At 45.0% G+C, this 22671-nt stretch overlaps 1 protein-coding gene across 1 annotated transcript; it reads right to left on the reverse strand.

Annotated features, from left to right (window-relative positions):
* Window positions 1–2058: 2058 nt before the first annotated feature.
* On the reverse strand, window positions 2059–22671 carry FAM89A (family with sequence similarity 89 member A). Its single transcript, XM_069769134.1, has 3 exons — window positions 22354–22671; window positions 16261–16540; window positions 2059–4608 (listed from the first exon to the last, which is right to left on the reverse strand). Exons 2-3 carry the CDS (start codon window positions 16507–16509, stop codon window positions 4345–4347), a joined length of 513 nt encoding a protein of 170 aa, XP_069625235.1. The 5' UTR covers window positions 16510–16540; window positions 22354–22671; the 3' UTR covers window positions 2059–4344.

Here is a 22671-nt window from a genome sequence, read left to right on the forward strand (position 1 = left end):
AATTGAAAAATAAAATATACTAAAACACAAACTATGACTTTATTTTATTAAAGAAAATGGACAAATAACATGTCTAAATAAATATACACAACATAAACAAGATAACAAAAACTTTTTTTTTTTTGCTTAGCTGATTGAAAAAGAAATATTGAAGTCCTAAAAACATAAATAGACATTTCTATGAGTCAGGCTTAATGTGTGGTATTTGTGCAACTATATATCTCATCTGTATGGAGTGAATCATTGTGATATGGACATGTGCGGAGTGTGCACATAACAGAACCGGCACATGCTACAGGAAAGTGCATAAAAAAGTAATCTAAAAGGGTAGAACAAGCAGCACATGAGATAAAGTGTCAAACAACAGAACACTAAATACTGTTAGAACTCACTAGTTTATTAAACGCACAATAAAATAAAGATAAGTGAGAAGTTGGCCTTTATATGTATGAGAGCAGACAAAGGAAGGAGAGGTCAATCAGATACAGTGGGGAAAATAAGTATTTGATACACTGTCGATTTTGCAAGTTTCCCCGCCTACAAAGAATAGAGGTCTGTAATTTTTTATCACAGGTACACTTCAACTGTGAGAGACAGAATCTAAACATAAAAAACTGAAAATCACATTGTATGATTTAAATAATGAAATTGCATTTTATTGCATGAAATAAGTATTTGATCACCTATCAATCTATCTGGCTCTCACAAACCTGTTCATTTTTCTTTAAAGGGAACACGTCACCTGAATTTGGCGGGACCGGTTTTGGGTCATATGGGCGGAGTTTTCAGGTGTTTGATTCACCCTTTCATTACCCGCTGGCTGCATGCTGGTCGCAATATTGGATTGAAGTTCATTCTCTGTCCTCCGTAGTACACGCCTGCGCAAGGCGTGAACTTCAATCCAATATTGCGGCCAGCATGCAGCCAGCGGGTAAGGAAAGGGTGAATCAAACACCCGAAAACTCCGCCCATATGACCCAAAACCAGCCCTGCCAAATTCAGGTGACAGGTTCCCTTTAAGAAGTCCTCCAACTCTGCACTCATTACCTGTATTAATTGCACCTGTATGAACTTGTTACTTGTATAAAAGACATCTGTCCATGCGCAATTACACTCTAACCTCTCCACTATGGTCAAGACCAAAGAGCTGTCTAAGGATACCAGGGACAAAATGGTAAACCTGCACAAGGCTGGGATGGGTTACAGGACAATAGGCAAGCAGCTTGATGAGAATGCAACAACTGTTGGTATAATTATTAGAGAATTGAAGAAACACAAGATCATGATGGATTAAAAGCCTGCAGGGCATTCAAAGCCCCCCGGCTTATGCCAGCACATGTCAAGGCCTGTTTGAAGTTCGCAAATGACCGTCTCGATGATCCAAAGTTGGCAAGTTGGAAGAAGGTCTGAGACCAAAATAGAACTTTTTGGTATCAACTCCACTTGCCATGTTTGGAGGAAGAAGGAGGAGTACAACCTCAAGAACACCGTCCCAACCATGAAGCATGGTGGGGGAAACATCATACCTTGGGTGAGCTTTTCTGCAAAGGCGACAAGAAAACTGCACAGTATTGAAGGGAGGATGAAGTCATGCATCACGAGATTTCAGCCAACAACTTCCTTCCATCAGAAAGAGCATTGAAGATGGGTCGTGGCTGGGTTTTCTAGCATGACAATGATCCGAAACACACAGCCAGGGCAAGTAAAGAGTGGCTCCGTATGAAGCATTTCAAGGTCCTGGAGTGGCCTATCCAGCCTCCAGACCTCAACTCAATAGAAAATATTTGGAGGGAGCTAAAACTCAATGTTGCCCAGCGACAACCTCAAAACCTGAAAGATCTGTATGGAGGAGTGGGCCAAAATCCCTGCTGCAGTGTGTGCAAATTTGGTCAAGAAATACAGGAAATGTCTGACCTCTGAAATTGCAAAAAAAGGTTTCTGTACCAAACATTAAAGTTCTGTTTTTCTATTGTGTCAAATACTTATTTCATGCAATAAAATGCAAATTAATTGTCTGATTTTTACATAATCTGATTTTCTGGATTTTTTTTTTTTTTTAAAGATTCTGTCTCTCACAGTTGAAGTGTACCTACGATAAAAATGACAGACCTCTCCATTCTTTTTTTTTTTGGGGGGGGGGAGGACGGGGGAACTTGCAGAATTGGCAGTGTATTAAATACTTATTTATCCCACTGTACCAGCGATCACTGTTCGGGGTGGGTTAACCCAAGATCTGATTGGCGGACAGTTCCCCGATATGCGTCTACTCAGGTTTCTATGCAGTAGGCCGGCTGTCTGCGCCACAGTTTAAGGAGTGTAGAATGGAGTGTCGTGATGCATAAAACACATGACAGAACAAGCAACAGGAACAAAACTACTCAAAATACAACTTCAGATGTGCTGCACTTAATGTGAATAGACCCTGTTATATGTATGTGCGCTTAATGGTTCACTTCAAAAGGCAATTAAATTGGACATTTTGGGGATATGCAACCCAAAAATGTTGAGGATGCAGATAGCAACACTGTATTCTTCTTTAGAATGACTCCCTAACCTATGTAGTTAAAAATACACTTCAAGATCCAGCGATAAATATTTGCAGGTAAATCACAAGTGAATTCCTCCTATATGTCTCTCTATATATATTTGAATATGAATTAAAGCATATCAGTGATGAAAGCCATTCTGTGGCCAAAAGCAACCAACAGTCAGACACGTAGGAGCGACAGGTCACCAAGAACAGGATTGGAATCTGACAAATGACAGCTTAAACATGGTTTTTGGTTGCTGATAATTCAGACAAGCTACACAGGCAGTTTTTGGTAAAACATCCATATGCAGAGAGGATCAGTCACCTCTCCGGACAGGTCAGTGTTCGTACACAATGGTAATCCCCATAGAATAACGATACTGGAACATCTTTTGTTATAGGCAAATGCCGTCCTCTGCTATCCCCCTAGAAACGTATGAATAAATTGACAACTTGGTGTTACCATTTCTTTGCTAAAAGGGTGTGCACTGGAGGCTGCCACTGATTGGACAGACTGAGGACAGCCCACAACTAACACCGCCCACTTCATGCATTTCTAGGAATAACTAGATGATCCAGAGGGATCCCTAAGGCTAGGTTCACATTGCGTTAGAGCAATCCTTTTAGCGGATACGCTAACGGATTGCGCTAACGCAATGTCCAAAAAGGGATTGCGTTTGGCAATCCCGCTAGCGCAGATGCCCGATCTGCACTAGCGAAGAACGGACCCTGAACGCTGCAAGCAGGTCCGTCCGAAAATAACGGCACATCGCTGACGCATGCCAAAAATGGCATACGTTAGCGATGCGTTAGCACATTGCAGTCAATGGGTGCGCTAACGGATCCGTTACATTGCGTTAATTGCGCCAATTTCGCCATGTAACGGATTCCGTTAGCGGACACCCACTAACACAATGTGAACCTAGCCTTATGTGGAATACAATTCTAAGAAGAGAGATGTCAGGAGAGCCGACAAGTCCTCTATAAGGCCATTTTGGTCAGGATTGTGCATCAGTATTTGTAAGTCATAATCTATCTATCACCACAGAAGGGGTGCAAATATATATACTTTTAAAATGTATAAAATCTTTCTAAATGTTTAGGCTACACGCCTGATCGTACAAATACTGACTGAAGTACGTCCATCTGAAAGTGGCTTTAGTAGGACAGTAATCTATATGGACATCTTTGGATCGCATAACCAAAAACTCTTCTGTGGCATTTATGCCTTAGGGTGCGCTCTCATCAACACGGATTAAGGCCACAAACTGCGGTTATTGTATATCGGACATTTTACACACTCAATCCTTTGAGAACTACGTTTATCCTATGACAAATTAAAATTACCTAATCTGATCAATATCAAACGATATTTGTAAATCCTTTCAGCCTGTCTGAGGCACATTCAGAGATGAGCTCACCGTCCATTCTAAGAAATGACGGAGCTTCTCCTTGACATTTACTAAAAACTGATAATATAAGCCATTGCTCTAGGAATGCTTTAAGGCAGATGATGGAAGCCTGTATAATTCATGTCCTATTACTACCGAGTCTCCAGCGCTACTCATCGTGTACGGTGTATAAAAAGTCTTTCCTCTCATAAGTGCTTCTGGATGTTAAAGGCACTTGGACGATGTTCCACATTACTTATAGCAATGTTATCACCAACCATGGTGACCAGGAACAGTACGGTCCATATAAACGTGGCAAAAAATGCTTAAATGATAAGAAATGGCTTTCCTCGAAGAGAAAAAAAAACTCCCGGAAAGCATGGTTATAAAAATTCAGGAGTCGTCTTCCCGACATATGGCAAATTAAATATTCTCCAGTATCCAGTCATCATTAGAAATAGGAGGTACGGAGAGAGTGAGGTTTCCTTCAGAGTCCTCCCTGACACCTTTATGGAGGACACCGGCTTCTTGATAATACTCTTCCTCTTCATCAAAATATCCGTTTTCCATGGCGTATGTGCAGTCTGCACTGGAGGCGGCCTGGCACGCGCCTTTATATTCCTGGATGGATTCATACAGTGAGTAGAGCTGACACAGGAGAGACATGTCAAGTTGTCTTAGCCCGACCTGGGAATACAGAAGAAAGCAGCTTATAACCTGCACAGCATGAGGGTCACAATACAGTCATTACCTGCGGGGCACAATATCTTATTGCTCCCACAAAGTCTCCAGGAGTTTTTGTTTTCTTAAAGGGAACCTGTCACCCCCAAAATCGATGGTGAGATAAGCTCACCGTCATCAGGGGCTTATCTACAGCAGGGGTGTCAAACTGCATTCCTCGAGATCCGCAAACCATGCATGTTTTCTAGATTTCCTTAGCTTTGCACAAGGTGCTGTAATCATTATGTGTGTAGGTGATTAAATTATCACCTGTGCAGTACAAGGAAATCCTGAAAACATGACCTGTTTGCAGCCCTTGAGGAATGCAGTTTGACACCACTGATCTACAGCATTCTGGAAAGCTGTAGATAAGCCGCCGATGTAACCTGAAAGAGGAGAAAAAGAGGTTAGATTATACTCACCCAGGGGCGTTCCCGCTGCGGTCCAGTCAAATGGGTGTCTCAGGTCTGCTGGGGCGCCTCCCATCTTCATTCCATGACATCCTCGTCTGGTCTTCACGCCGCTCCTCCGGCGCAGGCGTACTTTGTTTGCCCTGTTGAGGGCAGAGCAAAGTACTGCAGTGCGCAGGCGTCGGGCCTCTCGGACCTTTCCCGGCGCCTGCGCACTGCGGTACTTTGCTCTGCCCTCAACAAGGCAGACAAAGTACGCCTGCACCGGAGCCGCGGTGTGAAGACCAGAAGAGGACGCCATGGAATGAAGATGGGAGGCGCCGGAGCGGACCTGAGACACCCATCAGAGCAGGACCGCCCCTGGGTGAGTATAATCTAACCTCTTTTTCTCCTCTTTCAGGTAACATCGGCAGCTTATCTACAGCATTACAGAATGCTGTAGATAAGCCCCTGATGACGGTGAGCTTACCTCACCATCAATTTTGGGGGTGACAGGTTCCCTTTAATAAGATTTGTGTTATGTGTCATGGGCTTTTGTGAATTTTTATACAACTTACACAAAACGGAAGGAATTCAGCAAATGTTTTTTGGGGCTTCAGAAAATTGTGAATTTTTTCCTCAACTTGCAGCTACGCGAAATGTTATGATGTATGTTGGCCCTACTACGTTTCTAAGAAATGCCGGAAATGCTGCTTATGTTATCACATCCACTAATACTTTACTCTCGCACCAACAACACAAAAATAAATCGATATTGATGCTTTCCCTGGAGCATATTTTTATCCTGGCATCCACATATCTCAAAAGTTCTTCACCGCCACCCACATCTAACAGACAGCCACATCAATAATTCACATACTGACCATTTTGGTCTCGTCTGCATTAAATGCTAAAAGATTAAGATACAACGGTCTCCTGAAATATCTAATCAATTGTGACAGCTCTTTGAGAATGCATCGCTGTCTGAACATATCCAAATATACCATTATGTACTTTCCAATCGCAGTCATATAGCCTCCATTGCTTAGCAATCTTTTTTCCATGTACTGAACTGCATATCCTTAGGGAGCAGTCAGATGGCCATATAACATGGCCGAGTGCTCTCTGAAGGGTCATTGGACTGCACTTAGCCCAATGCGATTTTCTCATGCAGATTCAGCATAAGAAAATCACGGCATCCGATGATCGGATTACACACACCCATACAAGTGTGTGGATATGTGTGAAATATCGGACTACACTTGGATGTCACCCCAGTGCAGTTTGATGTACGCTCATAGAGACAATGCAGAAGATGGAGAAATTACCTTCTCCATCTTCTCCACACCGGTGCTGCGATTTTCTCATGTGACAGAATTGGATCACACTCGGCTCAAACTCTGGTAAAGTTTGAGTCGAGTGTCATTAGGAGAATCGGCCCGACACTTTCGCATGAGAAAGTAGATGCCCGTGTGACCCCGGGGCCTTATCCAGATCTGTTGATATCTGCAATGAGAATCTCCATTGCTGTTACGGTCTTTTGGCAGTGATAGCAGCACATGCAACACCTTCCCAGTTAAGCCTACGCCTTAAAATGTATCTACATTTAACCTTTCTCGCCAAATCTGACATTGCGTGTGGAAGACACTACGGCATGCTGGGTTGTAGAGGCAATGGTACTGCATCCAGATAGAATCATTAATGGATCCTGTACTATAATAAGACCTATGCTTGATGCTCTCTGAACGTTGTACAGATTCACAGAGGGCAATGGCATCTCTCTACAGGTCCAATATCAGACTGGGCAAGAAAACTTATGTAGAGGAACACACATGCAGCTTTGTAGCATCTGAAAGGCCGATTACACTCCGCTATACAATCCTTTATTTGGCTAAAAAAAAAAAAAAACTTATTCCAGGCTAATGAGGTTTTCAAGGGGTTTTTAGTATTCCATTGCACCTATGCCTGGTACTGCAGTTCAGTCCCAAGGGCAGAGTAGTAGTCCCAGGCTCAGTCACTAGGGAACGGTGACTAAAACTACTGCAGTTTGTCATAAGAAGCAAAAGCTCCTTAAAGTGAACCTGGCGGCAGGATTTTGCTAAGTAAACTACAAACACTATCACGTTGCCACTGTTATACTGATTAAAATGATACCTGGGGTGAATAAATCAGTCTTGTGGTTCTTGTATAATCAGTGTTAGGCTGTGTGCACACGTTCAGGATTATTCATGTTTTTTTTTTTTTGCGATAAAAACGCTTAAAAAACGCATACATTAAGCATCCTATCATTTTTAATGCATTCTGCAATTTTTGTGCACATGATGCGTTTTTTTTTTCCACTAAAAAAAATGCATCGCGGTAAAAAATGCAGCATGATCATTAATTTTGCGGATTTTTTGCAGTTTTCCCGCTATTTAATGCATTCGGAAGCTCCGGAAAAAAAAGCGCCAAGAGCGCGAAAAAAAACGCAGAAAAAGTCCGGTTTTGTTTAGGAAAATTCTGCAGAAAATCCTGAATGTGTGCACATAGCCTTAGAAGTTTTCAGTTAATGATATGCCCGTGCTCCGGGCGGGACTGTAGGCAGAATCTTATTTTCCTGCTCTAAGCCTGACAAATCAAGGAAAGACCTGCACGGGCCACAGGCCGCCCCGAAGCACAAACAGTCTGTCTTTATGATGAGGAACAGGTTTGTGCTTCGGGGCGACTTTACTGTAGAGGTACAGCCAGAGGGTGAGAGGTCACTACTTAACAGCTGCTCAGCATAACTGTATTAGAGGAAGCTGACCTGTTAAAACATTTTTCTTGGAGAGACATTCCTTTATTGGAACTGAGGAGCTGTATAAGACACTCGCCCTGCACATAGCTTGTGGGATGGAACATGAACCGCTCTGATATATTATGGAGCTGCCAGTTTAGTAACTCTCTGATACATTCTTAATATCCACATTACAAGAAGTGTACTTGCAGGACTACGCAGAACTCAAATTATCCATTAAATGCACATGGATATGGGGCAATTGATAGGCTTGCGATTCCCAACCTCTCAAGTGGGCGATTATATGCTTTGAAAACCAAAAAGGATGCTAAAGGTACCGTCACACTTAGCGACGCTGCAGCGATACCGACAACGATCCGGATCGCTGCAGCGTCGCTGTTTGGTCGCTGGAGAGCTGTCACACAGACAGCTCTCCAGCGACCAACGATGCCGGTAACCAGGGTAAACATCGGGTAACTAAGCGCAGGGCCGCGCTTAGTAACCCGATGTTTACCCTGGTTACCATCCTAAAAGTAAAAAAAACAAACACTACATACTTACCTACAGCCGTCTGTCCTCCAGCGCTGCGCTCTGCTCTCCTCCTGTACTGGCTGTGAGCACAGCGGCCGGAAAGCAGAGCGGTGACGTCACCGCTCTGCTTTCCGGCTGACCGACGCTCACAGCCAGTACAGGAGGAGTGCAGAGCGCAGCGCTGTTGGACAGACGGCTGTAGGTAAGTATGTAGTGTTTGTTTTTCTTACTTTTAGGATGGTAACCAGGGTAAGCATCGGGTTACTAAGCGCGGCCCTGCGCTTAGTTACCCGATGTTTACCCTGGTTACCAGTGAAGACATCGCTGAATCGGTGTCACACACGCCGATTCAGCGATGTCTGCGGGGAGTCCAGCGACCAAATAAAGTTCTGGACTTTCTTCCCCGACCAGCGACAGCACAGCAGGGGCCTGATCGCTGCTGCCTGTCACACTGGACGATATCGCTAGCCAGGACGCTGCAACGTCACGGATCGCTAGCGATATCGTCTAGTGTGACGGTACCTTTAGGCAATGTAGGGTTAATGTGTGTTCTTAAATAGGTTTGCATTAATTATGATTGACGGCGTGTCGCTATGTGCTCAGTCATTTTTTCTTTAATAAGGCATAGCACCACACTCACCTGTACTGGGTCCTGCAGAAAAGCCACACTTACAATACAGTGTGAACATATTCTAGGGATGGCGGTCATATATTTTTATATATTTCTACTAACTCACTAACTGTAGTATTAGAAGTGCTGTTTGTAGAGAGAACAATGAACCACAAGTGGACACTGATCTGTGACTATAGGTTAGCCACAGCGCTTACAGGGATTCTGGGATAGTCTGAGACACACCCCTGTCTCATCATTGGCTCAGACTGCTGCTCTGTCCCCTCCTCCATCCAGCCTGGCCTATTTGATTGGCTGAGTAAATACACAAGCTGATGCAGAGGTCAGTAAACCCACTGCAGATTTCTGGTAAATCAAGGCGAGAATGATTATAAAGAGAAGATTGCTAAATTGGTGAGAAAACTGAAATTCGAATTGCAATAGTCATACATATGCTGAGGAAAATAGACCTTAGTAAGGAGTATGGAGAAACACTTTAAGATTCATAATGTAATAAGTACAGTGCATGTTATAGAAATACATCTAATAAATTATACTTTTGAACAAAACAATATACTGCTAAAAAAATAAAGGGAACTCTAAAATACCGTAACACATCCTAGATATCACTGAATTAAATATTTCAGTTTCAAATCTTTATTCGTTACATAGTGGAATGTGTTGAGAACAATAAAACATAAAAATGATCAATGCCCGCTGCCTTGGGGTCATACTTGATTATGAGCTTTCATTCACCCCCCACATCGGATCACTGGCTCGCTCTTATCTGCATCTCAAAAACATTTCTAGAATTCGCCCTTTTCTTACCTTCGACTCTGCAAAAACTCTTACCGTTTCACTTATTCATTCTCGTCTGGACTATTGTAACTCTCTACTAATCAGCCTCCCTCTTACCAAACTCTCCCCTCTCCAATCTGTCCTGAATGCTGCTGCCAGGATTATATTCCTCGCCAACCGTTACACCGATGCCTCTACCTTGTGCCAGTCATTACACTGGTTACCCATCCACTCAAGAATCCAGTACAAAACTACTACCCTCATCCACAAAGCACTCCATGGCTCAGCACCACCCTACATCTCCTCTTTGGTCTCAGTCTACCACCCTACCCGTGCCCTCCGCTAATGACCTCAGGTTAGCATCCTCAATAATCAGAACCTCCCATTCCTGTCTCCAAGACTTTACACGTGCTGCACCGATTCTTTGGAATGCACTACCTAGGTTAATACGATTAATCCCCAATCCCCACAGTTTTAAGTGTGCACCTAAAAACTCATTTGTTCATATTGGCCTTCCACCTCAACGCATTAACCTAACTATCCCTGTGTGGCCCAGACCTGGACTAAAGCATCTGCCAACTCCTGGACAGTCTGTGGTGCAACGTGACGTTGGTGGATGGTGTGAGACATGATGTCTCAGATGTGTTCAATAGGATTCAGGTCTGGGGGAACGGGCGGGCCAGTCCATAGCTTCAATGAAATCATCTAGCAGGAACTGCTGACACACTCCAGCCACATGAGGCTTGGTATTTTTCCTGCATTAGGAGGAACCCAGGGCCAACCGCACCAGCATATGGTCTCACAAGAGGGTCTAAGGATCTCATCTCGATACCTAATGGCAGTCAGGCTACCTCTGGCGAGCACATGGAGGGCTGTGCGGCCCTCCAAAGAAATGCCACCCCACACCATTACTTACCCACTGCCAAACCGGTCATGCTAAAGGATGTTGCATGCAGCAGATCGCTCTCCACGGCGTCTCCAGACTCTTGTCACATGTGCTCAGTGTGAACCTGCTTTCATCTGCGAGGAGCACAGGGTGCCAATGGCGAATTTGCCAATCCCGATGTTCTGTGGAAAATGCCAAGCATCCTGCAGGGTGTTGGGCTGTGAGCACAACCCCCATCTATGGACGTCAGGCACTCAGACCATCCTTATGGAGTCGGTTTTTAACAGTTTGTACAGACACATGCACATTTGGGGCCTGCTGGAGGTCATTTTACAGGGCTCTGGCAGTGCTCCCCGTTCCTCCTTGCACAAAGGCTGAGGTAGCGGTCCTGCTGCTGGGTTATTGCCCTCCTACTGCCCCCTCCAGGTCTCCTGGTGTACTGGCCTGTCTCCTGGTAGCGCCTCCAGCCTCTATGCTGACAGACACAGCAAACTTTCTTGCCACAGCTCGCATTGATGTGCCATCCTGGATGACCTGCACTACCTGAGCCACTTGTGTGGGTTGTACGGTCTGTCTTATGCTACCACGATTTTGAAAGCACAACCAACATTCAAAAGTGACCAAAACATCAGCCAGAAAGCATTGGTACTGAGATGTGGTCTGTGGTCCCCACCTGCAGAACCACTCCTTTATTGAGTGTGTCTTGATAATTGCCAATAATTTCCATCTGTTTATTCCATTTGCACAACGGCATGTGAAATTGATTGTCAAACAGTGTTTCTTCCTAAGTGGACAGTTGGATTTACTTGGAGTTAAATTCTGTTGTTTAAGTGTTCTCTCTATTTTTTGGAGCAGTGTGTATATATCCATCATTTAATGATATATGGGTAGTCTCATGCCTTGCCTAAACATAATATCCTAAAGACTACAAAAACAAATTGACAATAGCAGACATATCCTACTATTTATCCAGCTGAATGGTAAAACAATTAGATTATGTATTCTACGGATATCCTATAGTTTTACTGAAAGTGGCTCACTTAACTTTCACAATGGATCCAAGCAGGAACTCTGGGGAGAAAACGTGCAACTTCTCCCAATGAAATCCCTGCACAGGATGCCAGGGAGGATTCCTTCACAACCCTAATACCCACATGTATTAACACTGTGCCGCTATAAAACTGCACAATGGTTGCCCTGATGAATGCCTACCTTCTGGCAGATTTCACAGTATGATACAAGAATATAGCCGGATCGTTAATTATACTCAATTAAGTATGGAGATTTTAATGAGCCATGTGCAATGAATGCATCATTCTTATCTGCCAATTATAAGGGTGGCACTTTGCTAGACTGAGCGGTTAAAGACCTGGCACATATGCTCTTAATGTTATAATGAGGGCCCAAGTATAAAAATAGCAGATCCTGTTTCTCAATCTTCTTACCCTACCTAAGTCTCTGGCCCTGGGCTGACAGCAGTCAGCAAACAATAGAGCTACCTTCACTTTAATGATTCATATGTCCTCGTGATCCTTAATACAAGGGGCTAGGCCTCATAGGACTTACTATTCCAGGTTAAGCCCTTTATCCCACTAAATTATTATACTGTGAGGATGATCGGAAAACAGCAAAAGGCACAAAAGTATAAGAATGATTACAAAGAACGGAACAAAAGAAACATTTATACTTAATGGCCCACACAAACACAATGAAACGCCTCCTCCGAGACAACTACAGTGGGGCAAAAAAGTATTTAGTCAGTCAGCAATAGTGCAAGTTCCACCACTTAAAAAGATGAGAGGCGTCTGTAATTTACATCATAGGTAGACCTCAACTATGAGAGACAAACTGAGAAAAAAAAATCCAGAAAATCACATTGTCTGTTTTTTTAACATTTTATTTGCATATTATGGTGGAAAATAAGTATTTGGTCAGAAACAAAATTTCATCTCAATACTTTGTAATATATCCTTTGTTGGCAATGACAGAGGTCAAACGTTTTCTGTAAGTCTTCACAAGGTTGCCACACACTGTTGTTGGCCCATTCCTCCATGCAGATCTTCTCTAGAGCAGTGATGTTTTTGGCTTTTCGCTTGGCAACACGGACTTTCAACTCCCTCCAAAGGTTTTCTATAGGGTTGAGATCTGGAGACTGGCTAGGCCACTCCAGGACCTTGAAATGCTTCTTACGAAGCCACTCCTTCGTTGCCCTGGCGGTGTGCTTTGGATCATTGTCATGTTGAAAGACCCAGCCACGTTTCATCTTCAATGCCCTTGCTGATGGAAGGAGGTTTGCACTCAAAATCTCACGATACATGGCCCCATTCATTCTTTCATGTACCCGGATCAGTCGTCCTGGCCCCTTTGCAGAGAAACAGCCCCAAAGCATGATGTTTCCACCACCATGCTTTACAGTAGGTATGGTGTTTGATGGATGCAACTCAGTATTCTTTTTCCTCCAAACACGACAAGTTGTGTTTCTACCAAACAGTTCCAGTTTGGTTTCATCAGACCATAGGACATTCTCCCAAAACTCCTCTGGATCATCCAAATGCTCTCTAGCAAACTTCAGATGGGCCCGAACATGTACTGGCTTAAGCAGTGGGACACGTCTGGCACTGCAGGATCTGAGTCCATGGTGGCGTAGTGTGTTACTTATGGTAGGCCTTGTTACATTGTTCCAAGCTCTCTGCAGTTCATTCACTAGGTCCTCCCGCGTGGTTCTGGGATTTTTGCTCACCGTTCTTGTGATCATTCTGACCCCACGGGGTGGGATTTTGCGTGGAGCCCCAGATCGAGGGAGATTATCAGTGGTCTTGTATTTCTTCCATTTTCTAATTATTACTCCCACTGTTGATTTCTTCACTCCAAGCTGGTTGGCTATTGCAGATTCAGTCTTCCCAGGCTGGTGCAGGGCTACCATTTTGTTTCTGGTGTCCTTTGACAGCTCTTTGGTCTTCACCATAGTGGAGTTTGGAGTCAGACTGTTTGAGGGTGTGCACAGGTGTCTTTTTATACTGATAACAAGTTTAAACAGGTGCCATTACTACAGGTAATGAGTGGAGGAAAGAGGAGACTCTTAAAGAAGAAGTTACAGGTCTGTGAGAGCCAGAAATCATGATTGTTTGTTTCTGACCAAATACTTATTTTCCACCATAATATGCAAAAAAAATGATAAAAAAACAGACAATGTGATTTTCTGGATTTTTTTTTCTCAGTTTGTCTCCCATAGTTGAGGTCTACCTATGATGTAAATTACAGACGCCTCTCATCTTTTTAAGTGGTGGAACTTGCACTATTGCTGACTGACTAAATACTTTTTTGCCCCACTGTACAATCTAATGCAGCACTCCGACAACTAGTCATTGGCAAAACGAGTCTTCTACCATGATTCACATGACAACGTGTAAACTCCAACATGGAGTGTGTTCACATGTAGCAGAAATCTGTTACTTTCCCCATTCTTGTTGAGACTCAGTTTTAGACATGTGACAAGTCATTCATCAGGCTCAGCTCCTTTTGTTAGGCTGTAACTCCAATCTGTAGGGGGCTAGAGGACAGGTGGTCATACGTGTATGGACCAGTTGTAAATACGATCATTCTATGAGCATATAACATCAATTGTTCTAGGCAGCACATATTCTATTTACCCAGGACGATGTGCCGCCGAGAACGATGATTTTTAAGAAAACTTAAAAATCACTTCAAGCAATTAGTGAGCGCTTGGATCATTTGTTGTGTTTTGGCAACCTGCTTAGACAGGCTGAATATCAGGATATGTGCGTCCCTAGGAAAGCTCGCTCCTGTTAAATGCCCAGTGTAAAAACAAACTACCAAGTCATCAAAAATGATATACGATGGCAAATAAGTATTTACATTTCACATAAATCGTGTAATAAATCGGTCATTTAGTTGCTACATATCATATTGTCTTCACCCATGTAAATGTCAGATTACTGCTAGTGTAAGAGTGGGAAAGGCATTGGAAAGAAAGAATGTTAATGATTTTGTAGTAGACCGCCTTTAGCGCCCCTTTCCCTTCTCGTGCATTTTGCGTCTTTACGAGCCTTTGTTTGCGACAATTATACAATTGAGGCAGTCTATACACTGGTGGAGGTAGTGCTTGCTCGAAATTTAGCAAAAACTGCGCCTTGGACACAACATACTTCAGCATCTTGTGTATGAAGAGCAGAGGAGTCGCTGTAACTGATCAACTTGTAGAACACAGACCCCGATTCCTCAAGATTTCCCATCCCAGTCTTCATGAGGAGGTGCAGCGCGAGGAGCCCGATTTATTAACAGGCCCATGCCTCAATGAATCAGGTGAGACGTGGAGCGGTGTGTTCCTCCATGCACCTTCTGATGGACTGGAGTAAGATTTGTGGCGTAAAGTATGCCACAACTTGCTATGAATTTGACATGGAGCATTCCACCCCCGCCCTGCCGTAGCGCCGTTCACTTCACCAGAGCTGAGTGTCAATGCCAAAAGTCACAACACTTTTGCGCAGACAAAAATTTGTGACTTTTCAAAGCTTATTCCAATAGTTCTCTGACGTAAAAGCTTTGATGAATCAGGTCCATAGCGCTGTTCAAATTTTGAGCCAAGCTTGACCAACCAATCAGATATCACGGATACAAATAATTAGAAAGCTGCATTTGCAGAAGCAATATTGGTAAATGAGCAATTTCCATTTGCTTTACATAATGAGCAAGAAATAATGATAATTTTTCGCTCACAATTTCATCGGCGAATGAGTATTTTATGGACATATAAATTGGTCACTCACCCCACTTGTACAACACAATTATCGAGCACAGTAAGTCATAAGAGTTTGATTCTTAATGATTAACTCCTTCACTAAATGGGCCGTAGAGAAAACACAGTAGTTTGACAATATATGGCTTCACCCAACCACTAGCCATGAGTGGAGAAAAAGTTTTAGTGTCATCATTCATATTCTCTGAAAAAAGGCCACTTATGGGCAGGGTCTGCATGAACCCTGTCCCCTTTGGACCCATGAGTCCTGGGAAATCTGGGACAGTGGACAAACATGATGGCTGCATCTAATGTATGCTTCGGGAGTGTGAATACTTAGCTGGAGACTTCTAACAAGTCCAGACAAGACATTTGTCTCTTAACGCTTTCCATGACATATCTTACAGCAGATCGGCTTAATACGTTACATGATCTGAATGTTCTTATATACATAAGTAATACAGGAGACACCAACACTGCTGCAGTGTTTGACAGCGCGTCTGCCATAAAACAGAAGGAGGTGGTGGGAAATTCTGACAACTTGCACTGTAATGATGAGTGTGCGCGACACTATGAGTAACTGTCCTTTTATTATTAATTACCGTTCTCACAAAGGCGGATTTGGTGCAAATCTATCTGCACAACTCTGTCCTTGACCACATCATTAGTCTGTTGCCACTGAGAATCTCTCCGTACTTCCCGGCATCTACTGCCATTGCATGTGGTCAGCTAATCAAAAAAATAGCAGTGGATGCCAGGAGATAAGGGGCGGTTCTCAGGGCACCAGTCCACCACAGATTACAGAAAGTGGCCGATGGACTAGGGTGTATTAAATGATTTGCACCAACTCTACAGAGGATACTTTTTAGATTGCATACAAAAGGGTTAACTCACCATTTCTTTCCTAAGTAAAGCCAGCGCTGCATCTAAGTTTGGCGGCTTTGGCTGAGCTTGAGAGCCTCCACTTGAACCTCCGCGGCTTAGGTCATCTTGAATGCGGGATTTCTGTGCGTACACTCTCTCCAGGTCTCGCCAGCCTGACCCTCCACTTGAGTTTAGCAGCCCACTGAGGCTCTTTGGCAGTGGAGGCAACCCCTCCATGCAAGGGGTCAGCGGAGTAACAGCTGTGTGGGACCCACTCATCACTCAGCAGGAACGGAGCCAAATATCCCTCCTAAAGAATTACAAACATGTTACATCTATTAGAAGAATTGCAATGATGATTACGGTCATTGGCATTACCAGGCAACAAAGAAGGCACCATGCAACCGGCAACGCCCTGGGGGCTCAGACAGGGTTTCTCTGACAACTCTGATAGTCTATGCACCTGAAAGGATGAGCTGAATGAGGGCGAGTTCATACAAATCATTATAATAATAATAATCTTTATTTTTATATAGCGCTAAAATATTCCGCAGCGCTTTACAGTTTGCACACATTATCATCTTACACTCCTGATGAAGCCATCACAAAATTAGCATGTTGTGCATCTGGATTGTGTCGGTGTTAATCCCCCCTAATCTCCTGATGGCCTGGCATAGACTTTGGACTCTGCCCCTGGAGAGGTCTCTCCCAGTCACACAGATTTACAGCCAGCGCAATGGTGAATAATGAGAATAGCTGGGCAGTTTGGTTGCCATATTGGGTATGGCTGTAACCCACATGATATTATTGCTCCCCTCACATGGCACCGCAGCTCATCCCGGCTCCCATGGACAAGCTCTTACAGTAGGCATAATACGGGCACGTTACTGATGGAGTCAGGATGAGAGAAGCTGCTCCTACGCATTAGGTGAACGTCGCCCCGGTAGCTGATTTTGGTGACACCAGTCAATGATATAATAGATTGAAATGTTGTATGTACCACAAGTGGTATCAATGAGAATAGCTCACCACACAAAAAGCCCTCACCTAGCACATACCATGGAAACACGAAAACATACAGGTCTATGTTTTAAACACAAGGTTTTGGTTTCAATACGTTTTTGCTTAAGAAAATAAAAGAATTAAGCTAGTTTGGTATTGCCGTAATGGTACTGACCTGGAGATTCATGCCCCTGGGTCTTTTCTACCAAACAATGGATGTATGAAAAAAACAGCATCCCCCCATTTTATCCCACCTGAAATATTTTTCATCTTTTTCCAATATTCCATTTGGTAAAATAAAGTGTCATTAAAACTGCAGCTCCCCCCATATAAACAAGCTCTTGTACGGCCATGTTGAAGGAAAAACGAGAAGTTATGGTTACTGGATGTATGTAACCCCTTGTCATGTACAGCAGCATGGAACCAATGGTGCTGTAAAAAGAAACACTGGAAAAAATAAAAATCGCCCGGTCATTATGGAGTTAAACATAAAGGGTTGCCTTTACTGATGAGCGAACGTACTCAGATTGGGCATTAGTCGAGCACGCTCAGGTGCTAACCGAGTCTTCTGCACGCTCGAATAATCAAGCCTGCATGTCTCTTGGCTGTTCAACAGCCGCAACACATGCGGGGATGGCCTAACAAACAGAATCCCTGCATGTGCTGCGGCTGTCTAACAGCCATGAGACATGCAGCCATGGGGACTCGAACATATTTTTTGAGCACACCAAAGACACTCTGTTAGCACTGAGCATGCTCAGATAACACCTTATCCACTCACGTTCACTCATTCCTAACTAAATTGGCCCATAGGAACATAAGGCTTTAAGATAACAGTATATGGATGACTAACCTGTGAATTCTCTCACCACTGCTGCCTCTTTGCTGCTCCCAACAAGCCTGTATCATAGGGCGTCAGTGGATGCTGCAGCCAATCAATGCCCTCAGGGTTGATACTGCAGTACGTGGAATAAGACTACTGAGGCCAAGGTTTGCTGCAGTCACATCCAGTAGACAAAACGTCCCCACTGCAGGGCTGCAAACAAAGCCTGGTGGGGAGCAGAGAGGTGCTGGAGCCAAAGGGAAGTCAACAGGTCAGTAAGGGTATGTGCACATGACCAGGAATTGGCAGCGCAGGTCTGCTGCGTCCACAGCGCTGCCGGCTATTGAACTCAGGTGAAGCCGCATGTGATACTGCGCAGAATCACCACGTCCAATACATTGTACAGGTGAAATAGATAGAAATGCTGCGGTCTGGAGAGATGCGCCGCATGTCCGTCTCCGCGGGTGTCTCTGGATGCACAGTGCGCATGGGATTTCATGAGATCCCATCCACTATGCTGTAACAGCTGGCCGCTGCGGGTTGGATGATGCACAAGTACACAGCATCCAACCTGCAGCGTTTACGGACCGTGTGCACCTACCCTAATGGCTATGCGATTTGTAAGCATTACTAGTCTGGGAGCTAATAAGGCCCTGTGTAATAGTGATATTTGTTTGATCACCTCCTAATGTATTTACACATGGATGCCGTCCAGGTACAATTGCTCTAGAGCCATATTGTGTGACAATACATGCTGGGGCGCTGAGAACAGCTGTGGTCATACTGGTGTATGGTTAGGCTTATACATGCATTCCAGTGATGCGGAGGAGGGACAGATGCTGCTCCCTACAATAAAAGTATGTCTTTTGGATTTAGCTCCACTTCCTAATATTGGACATGTTAACAGAACAAGCGGCCAGCCCCCTCTATAAACACTGGTGAATGTGCATGCCATTACAATAAGGAGAGAGATAAGCAGCTGCCAGAGGCCAACTCACAATGAATTTGCTTCCCCTGGGAGACGGTGATAGATGGGTGACATTACCAATCTCTGCCCACTCGCCCCATAGAGGCCACTGTTCAGGATTATGTGCCAGCATGCCCAAGACTCATCATCTCTGCTGCAATGGCACCGATGGCGTACAGCCCCGCTTACCAAGTATAAGATGATCGGCTGTTCTAGAACTCGCCTTTTTTGTAATGCAGCGCTAATTATAGGGGCTATACAATGAAAACAAGTTATCATCTATCAATGCGATAATTTGCGGATCAGCGGCAGTCTGACCACTGGGATGGGCACCGCTTAGCAGGTTACCCCCTTACAAAATAGATCAGCAGGTTGGGCATTCATTCATTCTCTATGGGGCTGCCAGGAAAAGCCGAACAGCACTCCACAATCCCATAGAGGATGAATGGAGCAGCGACTGAGCTTGTGCACGGTCACTCCATGCTGACGGGGATAAAAGTTCCTTGTTCTGCCGATCGGAGTGGGTCCCAGCGGTCGGACCTCCACAATCAGCAAGCTAGCACCCCTACTTGTTTTCACCAGACAACTACTCAACTTTTTTTTGTAAATTCATGTATTATAATAATAATTTTGTATGTATTCCCCATAAAATAATTTTGGATCATGTTTTGGACCACTGTGCCGTTCATGTTACTCCTCATATAAATTTAGGAACGACAACTGGTTGTTACCCATACTGCCTGTCAGAGGGAGTTCCCACACAGCACTGATTGGACGATGTAAGCCGGTATAAGGGTATGTGTCCACGTTCAGGATTGCATCAGGATTTGGTCAGGATTTTTCATCAGTATTTGTAAGCCAAAACCAGGAGTGGAACAATTAGCAGAAAAGTAGAATAGAAACATATGCACCACTTCTGTATTTATCACCCACTCCTGGTTTTGGCTTACAAATACTGATGGAAAATCCTGACCAAATCCTGATGCAATCCTGAACGTGGACACATATCCTAAGGATGAGGACTGTCTCTTCACAGAGGATGCGGACTGGAACTCTAGTGCCACCTACTGGATGGAACAATCCTAAAAGTGAATATTGACCCTTTAATGAGCTTTGCCACATGACTCAGATCATTTCTGCTTTGCAGTAAGGAGGGCAACACCCCCTAAACACATGTCTGCAAACTGAGATTCTAGTTTGGCTTTTATTATAAGTCATGTGACAAAGCTAAATAAAGAGTTAATATTAACTTTTAGGATTGTTACATCTAGTAGTTGGTGTTAGGCTACGTTCACACTAGCGTTCGGCTAGTGTGCGTCGCGCTAGCGTCGGGCGACGCAGCGGCGACGCACGCGTCATGCGCCCCTATGTTTAACATGGGGGACGCATGCGTTTTTGCTTGTTGCGTTTTCCGACACGTGCGTCTTTTTTTACGCTAGCGTCGGACCAAGAAAACGCAACAAGTTGCATTTTTCTTGCGTCCGATTTTCGTCAAAAAACGACGCACGCATCGAAAAACGCAGCGTTTTTGCGTGCGTTTGCACACGTTTTTCGGTGCGTCGCCGACGCAGCGGCGCACAACGCTAGTGTGAACGTAGCCTTAGAGTAACATTGCATGGCCTATAAGTCTCCTTACATCTCCACAAGGAGAAAAATTACCTCCTAGGTCCCTGTGTAGGGACACATGCCTCAATGGTAACACCAAGCTGTAACGTTATGAAAAAATTGATCGTAATAACCGCGGAATGGCACAACGCAGTTGGGAGATATCATGCTTCATTGTTATTTAATAGAGAATACAATGATTAACTAAAGCAGACAAGTCAGGGGGGCTCGCGAAAACCCAGGCTACAAGCGAGGAGCTGGCTGTCACGCAGGGGGCCATCACACTAGTGTCAGCCTCTCCGTGGCCATGGTCAGAGGTGAAGCTGGCCCCGTAGTGAGTGATCAGTGATTTTACTCCATCTCGTGTGTATGTACAGCTCCGGCACAACTGATTGTGTGAATGACATCAGGCTGGAGATTTGCCATCTCCTGCACCAGCCTGGTGGGCAGACATAATTGCCTATTGCTGATCACTATGTGTCATGTATCTTCTATGGTATCTGGATGCGACGGATGCATGTGGCACACTGATGTAGGACCACCACAAGGATACGGCAGATCAGACACATTAATAATGAATGGTGGTCTGTCCAGCACTGCTACACAGCAAGCGTATGCCAGCAATATTCCTGCGAGCTCGGCAGCCGGCCCGTGCCACAAGTCTGCCAGGGAAGTCATTATTCAATGGAAAACCAGCCATAGACAGCCATTCCTCAGATCAGAGGCCAACGGCCGGAGCACGGCTGCTTTAGGAAATCGGAGTCTGGCAGCATATGATATAAGTTCACTAACCTCCTGGGTGGGGACAATAATGGAACATCTGGGGGGTGTCACCACTGAAGACATTTATAAGAGGCAAGGACACAAGGGCCTTATCAGCCCACAAGATTGTCCAGCTGGGCCAGAGGTTGGGATCCTGAGATTACTTGGAACGTATAGGGGGGCTGCGATAACACTAAGGTGGGCACCAATGCAACCACCCTCTCCTAAAGTGGCGCAGATGTGTAAATCATTAGCATAGCCACTCACTGGGCACTAAAGACCCTCGGGAGGCGCTACTATCAGGTCTGGAAAAGACAACCCTATTACGTGCGCCCTTCTGCTAATTTTACCTAGTGGACAGGAGCAGCTGACAGGGCACCAAGCAAAATGGGGGCTTCATATTTATATACATATATGTCTTTACCTACAGCTAAAGCTGTGATCTCCTGCCCTGATGCCACCACATATCACCACCATGAACAGTCGCTGAGGTCACAGCAGACCAGGGGTCCCCAACCTGTGGATCGGGGGGTCTACTCCAGCGAGCCCCATTGGCACATGTATTAGCATCCATGGGATGGGGTACCAGGATTAATAAAAGGGGCAATATTACTTTAATAGGAGCCACTTAGGACAATATTACTTGTTAAGGGGCACTGAGGGGACAATATTATTTGGAGGGGCACACACTTCTGCGACTCGCATAGAACGTGGCTGTGGCCATCTGTCAAAGCTGAATGTGGCTCCTGAGGAAAGAAAGGCCGGGGACCCTATAATGGAGGCTACGTGGCCATGGTGTGGGCAGTCTGGGTCTGTCTGCTCCACTCACCGGACCTGACGGTTCTGGTACCGCACACAATGGCCAGTGCCCATGCAGTGTTACATGCGGCAGAGTGTGCCCCCCACTGCACCCTGCCCGTATATCAGGACCCCACACAATGGACGGCACAGCGCCCGCACTCACTGCTCCTCCCGCACTCGGCGGCGGCTTTGTGTCAGATCCTCACAGTACAAGCGCCTCGTCCTCGGTATGTGCCGGCCCTGTGACCATCCCTCTCCCGGGCACGGCTCCTGTCAGCGGCGGGTCCCGTCCACCCTCCCGGCCGGGCTGTGTGAGGAGGAGAGCTGCTGATGTGTGATGGGGGAGGGCGGCCGTGTGCTCCTCTCTGTGGCCGGGCGAGCGGGGGTGTTAGCTGTTAGTGCAGGGAGGAGGAGGAGAGCAGGGAGGAGGAGGAGGATCTGTGTGTGGACTCTGTGTACATGTGGACGGTCCCCGGGACCT

This window comes from Ranitomeya imitator, chromosome 5, assembly GCF_032444005.1.
Source record: "Ranitomeya imitator isolate aRanImi1 chromosome 5, aRanImi1.pri, whole genome shotgun sequence".
In the NCBI taxonomy this organism is placed as follows: Eukaryota; Metazoa; Chordata; class Amphibia; order Anura; family Dendrobatidae; genus Ranitomeya; species Ranitomeya imitator.